This window comes from Mesoplodon mirus, assembly GCF_964341445.2.
Source record: "Mesoplodon mirus genome assembly, chromosome: 8".
In the NCBI taxonomy this organism is placed as follows: domain Eukaryota; kingdom Metazoa; phylum Chordata; class Mammalia; order Artiodactyla; family Ziphiidae; genus Mesoplodon; species Mesoplodon mirus.
The window spans coordinates 99,358,749-99,379,506 of NC_138984.1; the positions used below are offsets into that span (position 1 = coordinate 99,358,749).

Below are 20,758 nucleotides of genomic sequence, written 5' to 3' on the forward strand. Positions count from 1 at the left end.
CTCAACCACTGCGCCACCAGGAAAGCCCGGCAGGCGGATTCTTGACCATTGAACCACCAGGGAAGTCCCTTGCATGTAACTTTAAAAATAAATTAATCAAGAGTATGAGAAGATAAGCCACAGACTGAGAGGAGATATTTGCAGAAGACATATCTGATAAAAGACTGTTACCCAAGATATTTAGAGAACTCTTAAAACTTAACAATAAGAAAATGTAGAACTCAGTTTAAAAAAACGGGCAAAAGATCTGAACAGACACCTCTCCAAAGAAGATATACAGGTGACAAATAAGAATATGGAAAGATGCCTAGCATCATACATCATTAGGGAATTGCAAATTAAAACAATGAGATACCACTGCATACCTGTTAGAATGTCTAAAATCCAAAACACGGACATCACCAAATGCTGGTGAGGCTATGGAGCAACACAAAGTCTCATTCATTGCTGGTGGAAATGCAAAATGGTGCAACCACTTTGGACAGTTCGTTAGTTTTTTTACAAAATGAAGTATACTCTTTTAAAAAATATTTATTTATTTCTTTGGCTGTGCTGGGTCTTAATTGCGGCATGTGGGATCTAGTTCCCTGACCAGGGATCGAACCCAGGTCCCCTACTGTAAGTGTGGAGTCTTAACCACTGGACCACCAGGGAAGTCCCAAAATGAAGTATACTCTTACCAGAGGATCCAGTAATCGCACTTCTTGGTGTTTAACCAAATTAGTTGAAAGTAAATTCATAGTAAAAACCTGCATGTGAATGTTTATAGTAACTTTATTACTAATTGCCAAAACTTAGGTAACCAAGATATACTTTATAGGTGAGTGGATAAACAAAGAGTGGTACATCCAGACAATGGAATGTTAGTCAGTGCTAAAAAGAAATGAGCTAAGCTATTGTGGAAAAGACCTGGAGGGACTTTAAATACATGCTGCTGTGTGAAAGAAGTCAATCTGAATACATTTTTCAAAACCCATAGGATGTATAACACCGAGAGTGAACCCTTATATAAACTTTGGGCTTTGGGTCATAGTGATGTGTTAATATTGGTACACTGATTTTAACTTTCAGTCTGATGCTGAATGTTGTGAGGGAGAGGGACTGTGTGCAGGAACTCTGTGCCTTAGGCTCACTTTTGCTGTGGACCTAGGACTGCTTTAAAAGATAAAAGTGTATAGGAATAAACCTGCCCAAGGAGGTGAACGACTTATATGCTGAGAACTGTAAAACTAATAAAGGAAATTAAAGATGATTCAAAGAAATGGAAAGATATCCCATGCTCTTGGATTGGAAGAATTAATATTGTTAAAATGGCCACACTGCCCAAGGCAGTCTACAGATTCAATGTGATCCCTATCAAATTACCCATTACATTTTCACAGAACTAGAACAAATAATCCTAAAGTTTATATGGAACCATAAAAGCCCAGAATTGCCAAAGCAATCCTGAGGAAAAAGAACAAAGCAGGAGGGATAACCCTCCCAGACTTCAGAGACTACTACAAAGCTACAGCAATCAAAACAGCATGTTATTGGCACAAAAACAGATATCTGGATCAATGAAACAGAAAAGACCACTCAGAAACAAACCCACACAACTAAGGTCAATTTTCATCAGAGGAGGCAAGTACGTACAATGGGAGAAAGACAGTCTCTACAGCAAGTGGTGTTGGGAAAGTCAGACAGCTGCATGTAAATCAGTAAAGTTAGAACACACCCTCACACCATACACAAAAATAAATTCAAAATGGCTTAAAGCCTTAAGTATAAGACATGGCACCGTAAACTCCTAAAAGAGAACATAGGCAAAACATTCTTCGACATAAATTGTATCAGTGTTCTCTTAGGTCAGTCACCCAAGGCAATAGAAATAAAAGCAAAATAAAAAAATGTGACCTAATCAAACTTACAAGCTTTTGCACAGCAAAGGAAACAATAAACAAAACAAAAAGACAACTTGTGGAATGGGAGAAAATATTTGTAAACTATGTGACCGACAAGGGATTAATTTCCAAAATATACAAACAGCTCATGCAACTCAACAACAAAAACCCAATCGAAAAATGAGCAGAAAACTTAAATAGACATTTCTCCAAAGAAGACATACAGACGGCCAACAGGCACATGAAAAGATGCTCAACATCACTAATTATTAGAGAAATGCAAATCAAAACTACAATGAGGTATCACCTCACACCGGTCAGAATGGCCATCATTAAAAAGTCTACAAATAACAAATGCTGGAGAGTGTGGAGAAAAGGGAACCTTCCTACACCATTGGTGGGAATGTAAATTGGTGCAGCCACTATCGAAAATGGTATGGCGGTTCCTCAAAAAACTAAAAATAGAGTTGCCATATGATCCAGCAGTCCCACTCCTTGGCATATATCCAGTTAAAATTATAATTCAAAAGGTACATGCACCCTTATGTTCATAGCAGCACTGTTCACAATAGCCAAGACATGGAAGCAACCTAAATGTCCACCGACAGGTGAATGGATAAAGATGATGTGGTACATAAATACAATGGAATGCTACTCAGCCATAAAAAAATGAAGTAATGCCATTTGCAGCAATATGGATGGACCTAGAGATTATCATATTAAGTGAAGTAAATCAGAAGGAGAAAGACAAATACCATATGTTATCATATGTGGAATCTAAAATATGACACAAATGAACTTATCTATGAAACAGAAACAGATTCACAGACATAGAGAAGACCTGTGGTTTCCAGAGGGAGAGGAGGGGAGGGGGAGAGATGGAGTGGGAGTTTGGGGTTAGTAGATGCAAACCATTACATGTAGAATTGGTAAACAACAAGGTCCTACAGTATAGCACAGAGAACTAGATTCAATATCTTGTGATAAACCATTATGGAAAAGAATATACAAAAAATGTATACATATGTATAACTGAATCACTTTGCTGTACAGCAGAAGTTAACACAATATTGTAAATCAACTGTAATTTTTAAAAGTATGTAAAAATATTAAATAAATTTAAATGAAAAGAATGACAAGCTATGGCATTCAGACTTCTTGAGTATATGTTAAATATTTTTCTTCAAGATGAATGTAAGTAGACTGTTGCTTCAAGGAAAGCAACTGTTAGTATTTGTTGCCAGTGATAAAAATTTAGTTTTCAAGCAAGAATTAGAGTTTTGGAAAACTTGTGTCTGTGAGGTTGAGTTTCCCAATAATTAATAGTTTTTATGATGAGATCAATGCTGATTTTAATAAAAATGATTATTACATGTTTTATAAGAAGTGTGACAGTTAGATGAAATGCCTGATTTTGTGGAACCAGTGGTTTCCAAGTGATCAGTGTATGGTGTTGAAAAATCATACATGGTTTAAAGTTCCAAAGTACAAAATAAACCAGTGTATTTTAATATAATAGAGTACAGAAAGCTTATTGATGCGATTTCAGAGGCTGCATTACAATTAATATTTAATAAACTATCACTTGTCAAGCTTTGTTGGAATATCAAAGAATACCCATAATTTTCTGAGAAGGCTATTAAAATAATCTTCCTTTTTCCAAATGTATATCTCTGTGGGTCCAGATATTTTTCATGTACTCTAACCTAAATAATAACATATTGCAGCAGATTGAATGCAGAAGCAGACATGAGAATCCAGCTGTTTTCAGTTAAGCTAGACATTAAGGAGATTTGCAAAAATGTAAAAAACAATGCCAGTCTCTCACTAGTTGTTTCTGGTGAAGGGAAAATAGTTATTATAATAGGTTTATCATTATTCTAAATTAAATTAATAAATACTTTGGATTTTCCTGTTTTAATTTCTAATATGGCAAGTATCTATGGATATAAATATAACAATTAACAAAAATTGGGGGGAAATCCTCAATTTTTAAGAGTAAAGGTGTCCTGAAATAAAAAGTTTAAGAATTTGCTGCTTTAAAGAAACAGTTTCATTGAGTTCCCTGGTGGTCCAGTGGTTAGGACTTGGCGCTTTCACTGATGTGGCCAGGGTTTGATCCCTGGTCGGGGAACTAAGATTCCCACAAGCCGAGGGTGCAGCTAAAAAAAAAAAAGAAACTGTTTCAGAAGTAAGCTATCCAAGTTGCTTTGTCCAGTGGTTCACAAATTTTGCCACATTAAGGTATCACCTGGGAGCTTTTAAAACTCTCTGCTGCCCAGTTCATATCCCATACTGTTAAATCAGAACGAAGATGAGACCCTTAAAGTTTGGCCTTACGAACTGCTGACTTCAACTCACACTTGAATCTTTGAATTCCTTATCTTTAATTTAGGAGGTCAGTTTATGATTACTTACCTTATCTAGAAAATGGGGCATGGTTTTTGTTTACTTTTACAAAGGCAGTTCACTAATCTAGTGACAATTGGTTTGTCCAGTTTTTATTGGTTTAGACAGTTGATAAATTACAATGCAGTTTGTGCAGTTTGAAAAGTGTAAGAATGGAAAACCCTCTTTGTATGCTAATGACAAGTGGAAATAAACATATCCAATAACCACTGACTTTATCTCCATTGAAAACCGTTGATGGTACAGGTTCCTTATCCCAGAATCACACTTTTGAAATATTGAGTTGTTACTTTCCAGTTGAGTAGACAGTCAGATTTGTGGTCATACGTGCATTAAATATTAAAGTTAGCTTTTGAAATGGCACAGAAAACTGAATGTAAAAGCCCAAATACAGTATCAGGTAACATGTATATTAAACTGGTCGAGTGCAGTATCCACTAAAATGTTTCAGTACCCTTGTACCTAAGTATACAACCAAAGCTGCTTACCCCAAGTTACAAAGAATTATGCAGGTAAATCTGAGGCTGAAAGCAATAAAAGTTGGAAAGCTCCTACACTGAGAGTTAAGTAAAGTTGATCTTTAATGTCAGATTTAGTCATCAACAAGATACAGAATTGTGAACTTTTAAAAACTACTTATTTAAACAGTTGCCTTCTTGTTTATTCTTTAAAAGATGGAATGGTCTCAACATAATGTCTCCTGATTTGTTCAGGATTCATATTTATCAATGATTGGACATTGAAGAGAGAACATTGATCACTTTGTTATTGGCCTTTTTTTTTTTTTACCACTAGTGTAGATCCCCTCAAAGTTCTATGGCAGATTAGGTATCAGATCTCTTTTAGGGTAGATTATCCATTTCAGGACCTAATGGTCTGGTGATAATCTTCAGTAGAGGTTCCTAGGCTGAGGTTCTCACCTAGGGGACCAGGTTTGTGTTAATGAGCGTGGTGATCTTAAAATCTTTTGTTATTTTTAAAAGCCCTTCAGTAATTATACTTGCTATCCTAGCTATTTAATGCATCAGTAGTTTGCTTTCGGTTAGAATTCTTTCCTCTCAGTTTGGGAAAACAAGCTTTCATGTGCTGATCAGAAAGCTCTGATTAGTGGTTGACACGGTAAGAATTGTTATATTTCATAATTCGACCAGATTCTGTTGCCATAGCTACTGTAGCCAGGCACTGTACCCACACTAGACAGATGCTGTATTTGAACTTCTTTGGCTATGGATTCTCAGTGGCAGCAGAAATTAAGTCATCATAAGCAGAAGATAGCATAAATAAGAAGCTCTGGTTTTCACTGAACGGTTTGTTAACATTAAACCATTTGCTTTCACTTTTGAGAAATTAACAGGAAGGAAATACTTTTTTACATTGTGACCTAGTGTACACACATGTACAACCAAAACGAGTTTTACAGAAGCAGTTCTTTTCTTTAAAATGTGTGGTTCAATCTTGTCTGTTCTATTTTTTAAATTATTAAAGTAATGCTAGTTGTCAGCCATATTGATTTCAGGAACCACCAATAGGATATGACTTCTGGTTTAAAGGAAAAACCCTACTTCAGAGCAATTGATGAACTTTCAGGCCATGGAGGTTTCTTTTCAGTCCTACACTCCTGAGTCGTAAAGATATTTTTATTCAGTTGTGTGAAGCATTTAGCAAATTCGTTTTGGATTGAATTTGTCGAATTAGTTAAGGTTTAGCAATGTTATTTTCCAATAAAAAATGCATTTGACCCTTGACCAGTGTGGGTTTGATCTGTGCAGGTCCACTTAGACACAGATAATTTTCAATAGTAAATACTACAGTACTGCATGGTCCATTTGTTGGTTGAATCTGAAGTTGCAAAGAACCGTGGATATGGAGGGCTGACTATAAGTTATACTCAGGTTAACCCCGCATTGTTCAAGAGTCAACTGTACACCTTTCCCCCTGTGTTTTAGTTGGAGATTGGCTGTGATGGTAAAATTTTTCTCATGGAGTCAGAAATGTTTGCTTGGGGAAGATTATTTTGGATTACGTTTGGTTGGGGAAAAGATTATTCGGGATGTGGTGTGCTGAATGAATGAATGTTACTTATTTTTGTTTATTTCCTCTGTCTTTTCCTCCAACCTTCCCCCACCCCACCCTGAATTTAAGCTTCTTGAGGCTGAATTGTGCAGTAAGCATCCTGTGTTATATCCCTATTGCCTATGAATAGTTCTGGTAAACAAGCATAGTAGATGCTCAATGTAGTAGTATTCTAACATTGCTTTCTTTATGAGCTCTTCTGTTTTGATGAACTGTCAGTCTTGAGGACAGACTTTATGTGTGTCTCTGTCTTTAGCCTGTCAAGTAGTTAGTGCTCACTGATGACTTCTTGAAATGAATTACATTTCTTGTTACGCTTCCCCATGGCACAGGGTTTTTTCAACAGTTCCTAAGTCTATGTATTCATAGCTAGTAACTAGCAACTGCCTCAGTGAATTTGGTGGTGCCTGCTCATTATTAATAACTTGTGCTGTATAATTTTCAGTTTAAGTCTTACGTCTCTCATAAATCTCTTCGGTTCATTTTGCTATCGTTGCTCTAATTTTTGAGCTTGTGTTACTACTAGTGTAGAGTTTTTATTACTTTAATTAGAAGTTAGGTTCAATAAAATGAGTTATTGTTTAGCACAATTCTACAATGTGAAACTTGTAATGACTTTTCTTTAAGAAAAACATTTGTGGTTCACCAGTCAGAATGGCCATCATCAAAAAATTTACAAACAACAAATGCTGGAGAGGGTGTGGAGAAAAGGGAACCCTCTTGCACTGTTGGTGGGAAGGTAAACTGATACAGCCACTATGGAGAACAGTATGGAGGTTCCTTAAAAAATAAAAAATAGAACTACCATACGGCCCAGCAATCCCACTACTGGGCATATACCCTGAGAAAACCGTAATTCAGAAAGAGTCATGTACCAAAATGTTGATTGCAGCTCTATTTACAATAGCCAGGACATGGAAGCAACCTAAGTGTCCATCATTGGATGAATGGATAAAGAAGATGTGGCACATATATACAATGGAATACTACTCAGCCATAAAAGAAACGAAACTGAGTTATATGTAGTGAGGTGGATGGACCTAGAGTCTGTCATACAGAGTGAAGTAAGTCAGAAGGAGAAAAACAAATACCGTATGCTAACACATATATATGGAATCTAAGAAAAAAAAAAAGGTCATGAAGAACCTAGGGACAGGACAGGAATAAAGACACAGACCTACTAGAGAATGGACTTGAGGATATGGGGAGGGGGGAGGGTAAGCTGTGACAAAGTGAGAGAGTGGCATGGACATATATACACTACCAAATGTAAAATAGATAGCTAGTGGGAAGCAGCCACATAGCACAGGGAGATCAGCTCAGTGCTTTGTGACCACCTAGAGGGGTGGGATAGGGAGGGTGGGAGGGAGGGAGACGCAAGAGGGAAGGGAGATGGGAACATATGTATATATATAACTGATTCACTTTGTTATAAAGCAGAAACTAGCACACCATTGTAAAGCAACTATACTCCAATAAAGATGTTGAAAAACCGCAAAAAGAAAAAAAAAAAAAAAAAAAAAAAGATGTTGAAAAAAAGGTATCTTTGTAAATAATGACTATCAATATTTTAAATGTATCAATTCTTCCCAAAGTGATCTAGAGATTTGCTGTAGTAACAATTCATATATAAAAGTTGTCTGTTTATTTGGTAGAACATGACAATCATGTTATTAATCATAAAATTAATATGTAAAAAAAAGGAAAATGGAGGAACAACAATAACAAAAAACAAAAACATGAGACGTACAAAACCAAAGGTAAAGTGTTAAACATAAATAAATCCTACCATATCAATAATAAAAACTAAGTGTAATGAATTAAACAGTACAATCAAAAGTCATATATTGTCAAACTTTAAAAAGAAGTTTACCAGGGTTTAAAAAAATGTTTTCTATAGGAGACGCTCCTTGGATTCAAAGGTCTAATGTATACAAAGTAAAAGGATGAAAAAATATACATCATGCAAATAGCAACCGTAGCATGCTGAAGTGGCTATACTAATACCAGAAAAAATAGACTTTAAAACAAACAAAATTACTAGATATGAAAAGGGACATTTTATGATAAAAAAAGGGAAGATTCAAAAATTATTAACATGTGTCCTGAATAAGATAAAACCAGAATACATGAAGAAGAAAATAGCAAAATACACGAAGAATTGAAGGAAGAAATAGATAATTCCACAACATTAGGTAGAGGCTTCAGTACTCCATGGTCAATAATGCATAGAACAATTAGGCAGAAGATCAACAAGGATATAGAAGACTTGGACAACACTATGAATTATCAAGACCTAATAAATGTCTACAGAACACTCAACTGAACAGTAAAATACTCATCCTTCTCAACTACACGTGAAACGTTTTCCAGCATAGATGACATGCTAGGCTAAAAGACAAGAGATGGGAGCCCACATACATTGCTGGTGGGAATGTAAAATGGGTGGCCATTTTGCAAAACAGCTTGACAGTTCCTCCAAATGTTAAACATGGAGTGACCCTATGACCCAGCAGTTCCACTACTAAATATATACCTAACAGAAATAAAAACTTATGTCTGTACAAAAGCTTGTACGTGAATGTTCACAGAAGCATGTTTATACAAACAAAAGGTGGAAAAAATTCAAATGTCAATCTGACAGATGAATAAACAAAATGTGGAATATCCGTACAATAGAATAGCATTCAGCTATAAAAAGGGATGAAGTATTGATCCATGTTACAACATGGATGAGCCATGAAAGCATTATGTAAAGTAAAAGCAGCCACTCACAAAAGATCACATATTATACGGTCCCATTTATATGAAATGCCCAGAAGAGCAAATCTGTAGATGCAGAAAGTAGATTGGTGATTGCCTAGGACTGAGAGGGTTGAGGAGAATGAAAAAACATTGTAAATGTGTAATGGGTTTTTTTGTGGGGGGACAGAAATCTAAAATTGGATGTTGTGATGGTTACACAAGTCTTTTAGTGGTTACACTAAGAACCACTGAATTGTATACATTAAAGCGTTGAAATTATGGTGTGTAAATTACATCCCAATAAAGCTGTTAAAAAAAAAAAAAGCATTTGTGGTTTTTTCCCTGTCTTCATTTATAACCTTGGTAGTATCACATGACTAAGATTATAAAAGGTTATTTTGTAATAGTTGGGACAAGAAGCAGAATTATAATGCTTGTATGGATTTGCATACACAAACGCGTCTGGGTATTCCAGTTTGTTCAACAGACTAGTCAGTACATTGGCTAAAAGAATAATATATTTCATGCAAAATAATATCTTTGAGCAAAAAGGATCTTTGAAGTTATCTACATTAGACTTGTCCAGGTTGAGAAAACAGATCCAGAGAAGTGGCATGACCTGCCTAATTTTGGAGAGTAGTTGCCAGCTTGAAGGCTAAGAATATGCTGCAGACTTTTGTGACTTCAGGAGTCTTTGTATTTGCCGAAAATAGAGATGGGGACCAAAAAACACAAAGTATGAAATCTATGAACTTAGAAGTGATATTCAGTGAATCACGATAATATGTTGTACCCTATGCTAGGTGTAATAAAAAGTAGGCACTTGATAAAATTGTGCTGATTTCTTTAAACATTGAAGGTTTATGTGTATGAGAAAGACATGATGAATTCAATGTGTCAGGTGATTTTTTTCCTTAGCAATTTGGTCTATTGTTAGTATGTATTTAATAATCATACGCAAATTACTTATGCTCATTCTGCCTCAGTTTCTGTCTTGCCTACAGCCCTCTTCTCCCCACCCCATCCCCTCCATCTTCCTCCCTCCCGCTCTACCCCAGATATGAGATGAATATGCTTTGGGGATAACCCTGCCTTCTGGTTTAAATTGTTGTCTTCTGTTAGTGTAGCTCAGGTGTGAGTACTTCAGTGAGTCGAAATTACAGTAATTATTTTTATGAAAGATAAAGCTTTTGTTTCTTTTTCTATATTTGGTTATATATATAGTTCCTTGAAGTACAGTCCTGAGTGAAGCCTGAAAAGGATAGTTTTAATGATTTGATGGATGGTTTTTCTATCTGGGTCATTCATTTTTCAACCTGCCGTTTCAGCCATCGAAAGCTGTGAGATCATTATTGCTGACGTCTTTTGGCAACCCCGAAGGAAGAAGAGTTGAAGGAGAGTCGGGAGGTCCAGGTGTTTCGCTCTGCCTGTGCCTCTGTGTTAGTCTGCTAGGGCTGCCATGACAAAGCGCCACAGACTGGGTGGCTGAAACAACAGAAATTAATTTTCTCACAGTTTTGGAAGGTAGAAATCTGAGATTAAGGTGTGAGCAGGGGGTTGGTTTCTTCTGAGACCTCTCTTCTTGGCTAGTGGATGGCTTTCGTCTTCCCATGTTTTCACATGGCCTTCCTTCTGTGCATGCCTGCGTCCTACTATCCTTCTCTTATTGGGATACCAGTCACAAGGGTTAGGGGTTTATCTCCAAGTGCAGTCACATTCTGAGGTACTGGAAGTTAGGACTTCAACATACGAATTTGTGGGGGGACACAGTTCAGCTCATAACAGCCACTAAGAGGCTCTGTTTTGACTTTGGGCAAATTACAGTGGTTTGCAGAAGTGAAGCTGGAGTGTGTAAGGCATTTATGAAGACTGCTTGCTGTATTGTCAGGAGGTTTTCTTGTTTTATTTTAGGGCTGGATTTTGATTTAGAATATAATATTTTTTTTCATTTTCTTCATGCCAGACCTTCTTAATTTTTTTTTTTTTTTTTTTTTGGCTGTGTTGGGTCTTTGTTGCTGTGTGCGGGCTTTCTCTAGTTGCGGCGAGCGGGGGCTACTGTTCGTTGTGGTGTGCGGGCTTCTCATTGCGGTGGCTTCTCTTGTTGCGGAGCACGGGCTCTCGGCGTGCTGGCTTCAGTAGTTGCAGCACTCAGGCTTAGTAGTTGTGGCTTGCGGGCTCTAGAGCACAAGCTCAGTAGTTGTGGAGCATGGGCTTAGTTGCTCCACGGCATGTGGGATCTTTATGGACCAGGGCTCGAACCCTTGTCCCCTGCACTGGCAGGCGGATTCTTAACCACTGTGCCACTAGGGAAGTCCCCATGCCAGACCTTTATTTCTAGAACACAAGTGGTACTTGACCATTCAAGGAAATGTTAAAGGCCTTTTTTACAGAACAAGTTTTACTCAACAAATCTGTAAATGGAAAGGTCTTAAATGAAGGAGTAATATTTTTTCTAGCATTAACATGTGAATTATTCAAGAGTGTTAGTAACAACGCATTGGTTGTTTTGTATTTGACTTCAGTCATTTTCCTCATATTTCTACAGTAGATCCTTGGTTTGGCTCTTGGTTAGTGCTTTACATCCAGGTACCTGTCACCCAGCTTTAATACCATCAACTTTCTGATAATGTTTCATCTACTCTCCATATAAAAGTTTTTCCAGCAGATTAAACCCCCCATTCTTTAACTGAGGTAAAAGTCATATAACATGAAATTCACTGTCTTAACCATTTTAAAGTGTGTAATTCAGCACCACTTAGTATATTCACAGTGTCGTGCAGCCACCACCTCTGCCTGGTTCCAAACATTTTCATCGTCCCCAAAGGAAACCCCATTCCCATTAAGCGGTCATTGCCTATTCTGCCCTTCCCCTGCCCCTGGCAACCACTAATATGCTTTCTGTCACTATGTATTGGCCTGTTTTGGATTTGGGTATAAATGAAATCATACAATATGTGACCTTTTACGTCTGGCTTCTTTCACTTGGGTAGTGTTTTTGAGATTCATCCATGTTGTAGCATGTGTCAGCACTTCATTCCCTTGTTTTTTTGGCTGAATAATTTTTAAGCCTCTTTTGATACATGTAAAAATCTTTATTCTCATTTGATATCAATAATATTGGAAACTAGAATATTAGGATAATTTTATTCTAATAAAATTAGAAATTTGATGATTATAAAGTGAAAAAATAGTAATTTTAAAATATACTTTCCAAAGCTGCATCCTTTTAGAATTACTGGCGTAGACATCTGAATTAAAGCCGTTAATTGAAATCTGCATGCTGAAACTGAGTTGGATTCATGGGATAGCTGAATAAACAGATTCCTTCACCAACCTTATTGAGGCAAATGCATTCTAATTTAATATACACATAGCCTGAGAATGTGTCTCATCTCATTACAGATGAACATTTGTCAGGGGTCTTCTGGGATTGCTCCAGAGTAGTGGGAGTAATATGTATTAGATGCACATTTAATTGCACTGTTTACTTTTGTTGTCTTGGGAGTCAGGACTTATCTCCCCACCCCCACCCCTCCTCCTGCCCCATTTCCTTTCTGTTATCATTATTAAATGGTTTCAGGAGATACTAAAGGGACAAGGGTGAATTAGCTAGTACTAAGAATATTTTCATCCAGAGGAAATCACAGATTTATTTTCAGGTCCTTTATTTAGTGTCTTGAATGAAGAAAGGCAAATGTAAGAATATAGAAAAATAATGGAGAGTCTAATCATTCCTCTTTTTCAAACAAAAATACCAAAATTGTTATAACACCCTTTATGTGTTTTTTCATGGTCTGATTTTTAAAATATGCTTGAAAATGTGGTTTTAAATCATGCATATTTGTATTATTGGAATGTAAGTTTAATTGTAGAACACTAAAGTTGAAAAACTGTAAGCTCTTAATATTTTTTTCTTCAGATGTTAGCTTAATATTGCCTTATAAATATGTAAATCCACATACTGAGAAATAAGTTTCTGTGGTAGTTACTTTGAGCCTGAAATTAGATATACATACTTTTAGCATTCATGTGAAGCAAGATAGTTTATTCCACTTTTTACACTAGTCCTAGGAAATTTAAAAGGACAAAATGTCAGGTTTTAAAATTTTTTAGTGACTCTTGTATAAAATGGGGGTCTTACGATAAACTTAAAATGATGTGTTTTACTATCAAACATCTAATGAAAACTTCATTTTTAAAATGTGAACAGTTCTCAGTGATTTTACCCTCCTTACCCTCCACAATTTACCCACCCCACACATGCACAACACAATTGCCCCAAGCTGTTATAAACAGTGATTTTTCCTTCCGTCAGGCTAAATTTTACAACAAATACTCATTAGCATTTATTCTGTGAATTGACCTTTTTCAAATGTGTAACTGGTCTCTGCCATTAAATTTAATAGTTTATTTTGGAAATAGATTGACTAAAAGCTAAAAATGGTGCATATTAGGAAAAGGAAGAGAAGTGTAAAAAATGTTCATTTAAAAATATTTTCAGGCAGTGTTACAGTGCTGATATATTTGTGACAGTGCTTTTTCCTTACCCTAGTGTCATAGAAGGAAAACATCACCATGGCTACAGAAATTGGTTCTCCTCCTCGTTTTTTCCATATGCCAAGGTTCCAACACCAGGCACCTCGACAGCTGTTTTATAAGCGACCTGATTTTGCACAGCAGCAAGCAATGCAACAGCTTACTTTTGATGGAAAACGAATGAGAAAAGCAGTAAACCGAAAAACCATAGACTATAATCCATCTGTAATTAAGTATTTGGAGGTAAGTCCAGTTAATGTACTTCAGATGACCGAACTTTGGTTTCTTGAAAAGAAGAAAGTTTTTATAATGCAGGGTAATGAGTATACCTGTGTTTTTTAAATTAGTAGGATGAAGTAGAATTTCAAATGAAGCCAACCAATCACCTCAATAAAAAAGAGTCCTTTTTTTTTACTCTTTGCATGCATGAATAATCTCAAAAATTATTAGACTCCAACTTAAAAATATGTTTTGTTCTAAAGGTTCACACTGTATTTCAGAAGAGGGTACTTTTGTCCAACGAGGCCAACTTTAAAACACTTGTTAAACCCACAGTGTATATGAAATGTTAAGAGACTACCAACATAGGAATATTTGTATTACAACATGTGTTCAGAATAGTGACTTGCATGTCCAAGACACTGGCATCAGAACACGACTCTCCAAGCCCCTCAGGGAAAAGGGCTCTATTTACTTATGAAGGTTGAGCACCTACTACAGTCTTATAGGGTGAAACCAACTCTGACATGGCAAATAAAGGCAGAGTAGGGGTCTGCCTAAACCTGTGTCAGCTTGACACATCTCCCCTTTGAGTTTTTTATTTACTTGTCTTAACCTTTCTTGTCTTAAGCCTCTGTGATTTGCTGTTTTCATTGCTAACGCCACGTTAATCAGGTGTTGGTCTGCTCGGCCTCCCGTGAAGAAGATTTGTCTGCTTTTCATTACCTGAGACAAGTTGTTAAAAGACCTATATGCATATTGGGCATAATTAGTATGTTGCAGGTACATAGCAAAAATATTCATTCAGAGGTAAAGACAGATATAGGCTTTTTCAGGTGTTTCAGTTGGAAAACTAGACTAGGAAAGTTTGGGAGGAATTAAGAAAACCAACACCAAGATAAGAGGAATTGTTTTGTGCTGAGGATTTTGAAGGAATTGGGAACGTCTGTCTACCCCTTGTCCTTTTTCCGTTTACTCTAAGGTATGGTCAGTGAGAATGTGTTGGGGTCAGCAGCATCTTGGATGATTGGTTGGGCATAATATGAGTAAAGAAAGGAGGGAAATTCTCAGCAATGTCAGTGTGTTAAGAGGGGAAATCTCTTAAGATACACACTATTATCTATGTTTTAGAACATAATGGAAAAGTTTTAGTCTTCTTTTTTCCACATTTAACGACAGCTTGCATTTTGTAAATATTTACTTATGTTTCAAATTGAGTATAATTAGACAATATATTGATTGATTGATTAATTTATTTATTTTTAACAGAATAGAATATGGCAAAGAGACCAGAGAGATATGCGGGCAATTCAGCCTGATGCAGGTTATTATAATGATGTAAGTATAAGATATGTCATGCTAGCTTAATAGAAACCTCTTTGCTTGGACATTTGAACTATGGGATCTCTAATTCAAACATGGACTTTTCTTATTACATTTTTATAATTAAAATAAAACATTCCTAAAGGGATAGTATAACATATCTGTGTAAACCATGGGTTATTTTATATATATATATATATATTTCTTTCTTTCTTCCTTCCTTCCTTCCTTCCTTCCTTCCTTCCTTCCTTCCTTCCTTCCTTTCTTTCCTACCTTCCTTCCTTCCTTCCTCCCTTCCTCCTTCCCTCCCTCCCTCCCTCCCCGGTACACGGGCCTCTCACTGTCATGGCCTCTCCCGTTGCGGAGCACAGGCTCCGGACGCGCAGGCTCAGCGGCCATGGCTCACGGGCCCAGCCGCTCCGTGGCATGTGGGATCTTCCCAGACCGGGGCACGAACCCGTGTCCCCTGCATCGGCAGGCGGACTCTCAACCACTGCGCCACCAGGGAAGCCCTATTTTATTATTATTATTATTATTTTTTTTTTTTGCGGTATGCAGGCCTCTCACTGTTGTGGCCTCTCCCGTTGTGGAGCACAGTTTCTGGACACGCAGGCTCAGCGGCCATGGCTCACGGGCCTAGCTGCTCCGTGGCATTTGGCATCTTCCCGGGCCAGGGCTCAAACCCATGTCTCCTGTACTGGCAGGCGGATTCTTAACCACTGCGCCACCAGGGAAGCCCGGGTTTTTTTTTTTTTTTAATCTCAATTTAAATTTTCCTTTTAATCTGATGACAGATGAACTTTTGATTTGGGGTTTAAAGCAGTGTCCAGCAAAAGATTGCACTGCCTCAGAGTCTCTGTAACAAGAAAGTTAATTTTAAACTTGGCTTGTTATGAATGTGTTTAATTGTGTTGACTTTGAGAAGTAATTGGGGGAAATCTGGCACTTGCTTTTATTGTTTATTTAGTAATTATGGGCATTTAACTTTCCTGTATCTCCGTTTTCTTCATTTAATTGCTATAGACTAATTGTAATCTATTATAATAGTGTTTTGAAAGTCCTATATGGTCCTGAATTTGTCTTTAAATGTTGAAGTAATTACCTTGTCATGTCCCTGGTTTATGCCGTTTGTGATCTTTAAACCCAATTTTCTTTTTTTGTAGCTGGTTCCACCTATTGGAATGTTGAATAATCCTATGAATGCAGTAACAACAAAGTTTGTTCGAACATCAACAAATAAAGTAAAGTGTCCAGTATTTGTTGTTAGGGTAAGTATTCTGTTTGATATTTTTTGGAAAAATTAACTCTGAGTTAGCCTGCAAATATATTTGCAAAGAAAATTAAACATTTTAAATATATATCTGGGATAAAAATCAGTGTATTGCTTGTATTTTTATTTTGAAATATCCAATCATTTATCTACTGTATCCACATTTAGTAAGGTAGTACTTTTGGATTGCTTCATGTTGCAATTTCCATAGAATTCTCTCTGAGCTGGCCATGGATATATGTGTTGCAGCAGGTGTCTGACTTGCTCTTGAATAGGAATGTTTTGTTACTGTTTAGAGAGCAGCATCTCAAGGTGAACGAAAACTCTTAGGGTTACTAGGAAGGAAAACACCTAAGAAGAGCTGAAGACCAATGGTAGACCATAATTGTCAGCTCCATGAAGGTACATTGTAGGTACTCTTCACTAAAATGTTTAAAATATAATTTAAAAATATATATTAATAACATGGTTCAAATTATTAAAATTTGAAGGGGTTTGCAATAAAAAAAGTCTTCCCATCTCTGTCTCCCAGGCATCCTGTTAATATTTCCATAGATAATGGTATAATCATTTTTTTGTGGTTTGCTAGCAAGAATGCACTTGCTGGTTAGCAGTATATCAAGTCCAGAAATGTAGGAAAGTTAATAGTCAAAGTGGAGCAAATAAGAATTGAAAAAAAAAATGGGACAGAGAAAAGACAGTCATGGCAAACATTGTGGCAAATGAGCAAAATAAGCAGGTCTTCTTATTAGAGAGTTGTGATAGACAAGCCAGGAGAACTGAGAGTTGCTGGAGGAGACTCTGCTTGAGCTCCATACAAATGTGGTAGTCAGTCTTAGGCCTCCTGTTTGCTTCAGAGGCCTATTACAGTAGAAACCATTAGTAAAGAAACATTATTTGAATGGCTTTTGTATTAGGAGAGCCAACCAGTATGTAGTGTAATTTTGTTTGCCGGGGAATTTGGCAAAAGGAGTATGATGGCAGCTAGTTTTAATATCTTGTTAGCATAACACAAAACCTTTTTGGAATGAATAAAATCTGAGCATTCTGTGTCCTGTATCTTGTTAGATGGGTAAATTTCTCATTTGGGAATCAAGCTATAAGGTCTTAAGAAATTTGCACATAGTAGAGGCAAGTCCAAATTACAAGGTATTAAAGACATAAAGACTGTGGGTCCTGAGTCTACAGTTTGATTGCTTGTAGTATTTACTGGGTTGGGATCCATAGCAGATAACAGAAACTAGGAAAGTAGGAGGATTTTATTAATAATAATCAAAATCGTGATCTGCAGGTAAACAGTAAAAGGCTGGCTTGTCGCATGTATCTGTGAAATTTACCAAACAGACTTCATTTCATGTATCTCATCCTATAAACACACTTGTAGTTTTCAACTCTGTGTCACACTTTTTACTAATAGGATTGTTGTATTGATATTTCATGTATTTACATCTAAGGAAAATGAACATGTAATCTATAGAAACTTGAAAATAAAAGTAAGAAAAAATATGTTGCATTTTGAGTTGATAAGCATATATCACAGATTCCTTTCAGTGTGCAAATTGTGACGTTGAAATATTGGGGTACTGTTAGTCATGCCTCTGTTGTATTACATTTTTTTGGAGACTAGATTAGCATAAGACCTGTCACTGCCTGATGCTGTGAACGAAGAACTTAAAAAAATATGTATACATGTATATAGTATATATTGTACGTTTAGTTTCCAGGAAAAGTTTGATTGCCTTGATGTCCGTAAATTGGTATATAATACTGTTTTTTCATAAGACACTGGTAACTTTTTTGCCTGAATTGGTTCACTAGCAGCTGTAATAAACCAAATCGTTTATACATTTAGTCTTTGAGTTTCTGGTGGCTGACCATCTTATTTATGTTGGTCTGCCATGTATTCTAGAAAAATTAGGTCTTTGCATATTTTGTTTTGAAATGCTCTTTAGAGTGCCTAGGTGTGTGTAACTTAACAGGTATTTAAAATGCACTTATTGGGGCTTCCCTGGTGGCGCAGTGGTTGAGAGTCTGCCTGCTGATGTAGGGGACACGGGTTCGTGCCCCGGTCCAGGAGGATCCCACATGCTGCAGAGCGGCTAGGCCTGTGAGCCATGGCCGCTGAGCCTGCGCATCTGGAGCCTGTGCTCCGCAACGGGAGAGGCCACAACAGTGAGAGGCCTGCATACCGCCAAAAAATAAATAAATAAATAAAATGCACTTATTATTTTTAATTAATGAGCTAAAGTGCTAGAGCTTTCCTTGCACTGTGTCAATACAAGTTCTTTTCTGACAAAGTACTTACAAATCTGAGCTATAGTCTTAAGTGAAAGTCAGTATTGTCCACTTAATGTCAGTTATTGGATATTTTATAAATAAAAGACTTTCTAAGTGTTTTAAAAATTAAGGTTGAGGATTCGTGACCTTGTATAATGTCTTTTTTTTCCCCCCAGTGGACTCCAGAAGGAAGACGGTTAGTCACTGGAGCCTCTAGTGGAGAGTTTACCTTGTGGAATGGACTCACTTTCAATTTTGAAACAATATTACAGGTAACAGTAATCATCAGATGGTAGCATCGTCCCATATTACTGTTAAAGAACTTGATATGTAGTTACTTTCTTGGCATTTTAAACTTACAGTTGGACAGATGATTGTTATGAGTTAATATATGGTCCTGTGAAGGCTTCCGTCATATATTCTTTTATATAATGTTTACAAATGTTTTATGTTTTCACAGGCTCACGATAGCCCAGTGAGAGCCATGACTTGGTCACATAATGACATGTGGATGTTGACAGCGGACCACGGAGGATATGTGAAATATTGGCAGTCGAACATGAACAACGTCAAGATGTTCCAGGCACATAAGGAGGCGATTAGAGAGGCCAGGTTTATACACAATATACCATTTTCTGTAGTCCCTATTGTCATGGTTAAATTATTCTCTAAGTGTATTCTGGGTGCAGAGATGCATGGGCTCTGTCAGATTCTGGGAAACTTTCTGCACCCTATAAGCACAATATTTTTCTTTGTTTTCACACATTCACCATTTTGCTGGCACTTTTCTGAAGTAGTGTTGTCCCGGTATCAGCCTTTGCAATATGTTAGAGATGTATTGTCTGCCGCATTTTGCACTGGTTTTCTCTTTTCGTTTATGGTTAATAATGTGTATACGTTATTCATTTTTATTACCTACTATGTAAGACAAGAATATTTCATTCCAAATAAAGAATTCAGTCTTTAATTATACAACTGAATAAAATCTAAAGAAAACAGAAAACACCTTCAGAGTTCACACAAAATACAAGATAAAAAAGGCTTAAGTGAAGACCCTGGTTGGCTTGGTTATGCCACGACTTCAAAAGGAAAGTACAGTAGGACTAAAAACTCTCACAAGTAACTCTGGATGTGGCAAACATTAATGGATTAATGAGTGGGTTCTTTCAAGCTTTGAAACTGTAAGCAGACCAATGTCAAGAAGACTTTCCTTCTGATTCACTGTTGATAACATCAGTAATGCAAATGTATCATACGTGGGAGTTTACAATATTTTCAGTGAGTTGTATATTTTTACATATCCGTGAGATATGTATAGTAGAAATGGAAAAAAAAAAGCTTCAAAAACAAGCCTGAAGAATTGCTGGAGCCTCAGAATAAAGCTAAGCAGCATTCTTCACGGTTGTGCCACCCACGTGTGGGAGGAGGTTGACATCTTTATAGAAACATCATCCACTGCAGTCACTTGTTTCTACTCTCAGAATCTTAACAAAAGTTATTGGATAAACACGCTTCTGCAAAGACTTTGCCTTATTGTCCTGACCATACATTGAGTTTTCGCAGTTGGTCCTTTCTTAGGCAAAGGGTTCAGAAGTTCAGGGGAGTTCTTAGATGAGAAACTTGATGGTCTTTTACAGGGAGGAAAAAAATGGAGTCCTCCTTTGCAAGCATATTCTTTGGCTTTAAACAGTCAGAAGGTCCCCATGTTAGTTTTCTTCAAAAAGTGCAACGTTCATGGGTTAGCTTGCCTGGAAGAAGGTGTGAACGTTTTCCACAGACCTTTTACATAAATCAGAAACATCCTAGGTAGGGATGTGTAGCAACCAGTCTTTAAACAGCCTGTCTGAAACTTTTATGAAGTTTGAAGCAGAAGCTGATGCTAATTTTTTGAGCAGTATTCCTACGTGATTTAAAAGACTTTACAGGAATATTGCAAAGATAGAATTTGTTTAGTTTCTACATTTAAATCAGCTCCATGTTTTCTGTTGGTACCATAGGAAATACTATACTGGGGAGTGTGGGT

The 20,758-nt window shown here is 36.8% G+C and overlaps 1 protein-coding gene across 5 annotated transcripts in view; it reads left to right on the plus strand.

Annotated features, from left to right (window-relative positions):
* Positions 1 to 20,758, plus strand: part of WDR33 (WD repeat domain 33) — a 105,800-nt gene that overhangs the window by 30,080 nt on the left and 54,962 nt on the right. For all 5 annotated transcript variants that reach the window (XM_082630769.1, XM_082630771.1, XM_082630770.1 and 2 more), the window contains exons 2-6: positions 13,663 to 13,889; positions 15,135 to 15,203; positions 16,352 to 16,456; positions 18,912 to 19,007; positions 19,196 to 19,347. In XM_082630769.1, the coding sequence (XP_082486895.1) occupies positions 13,686 to 13,889; positions 15,135 to 15,203; positions 16,352 to 16,456; positions 18,912 to 19,007; positions 19,196 to 19,347 (626 nt within the window). In that variant the 5' untranslated portion in view covers positions 13,663 to 13,685. The remainder of the gene's footprint in view (positions 1 to 13,662; positions 13,890 to 15,134; positions 15,204 to 16,351; positions 16,457 to 18,911; positions 19,008 to 19,195; positions 19,348 to 20,758) is intronic.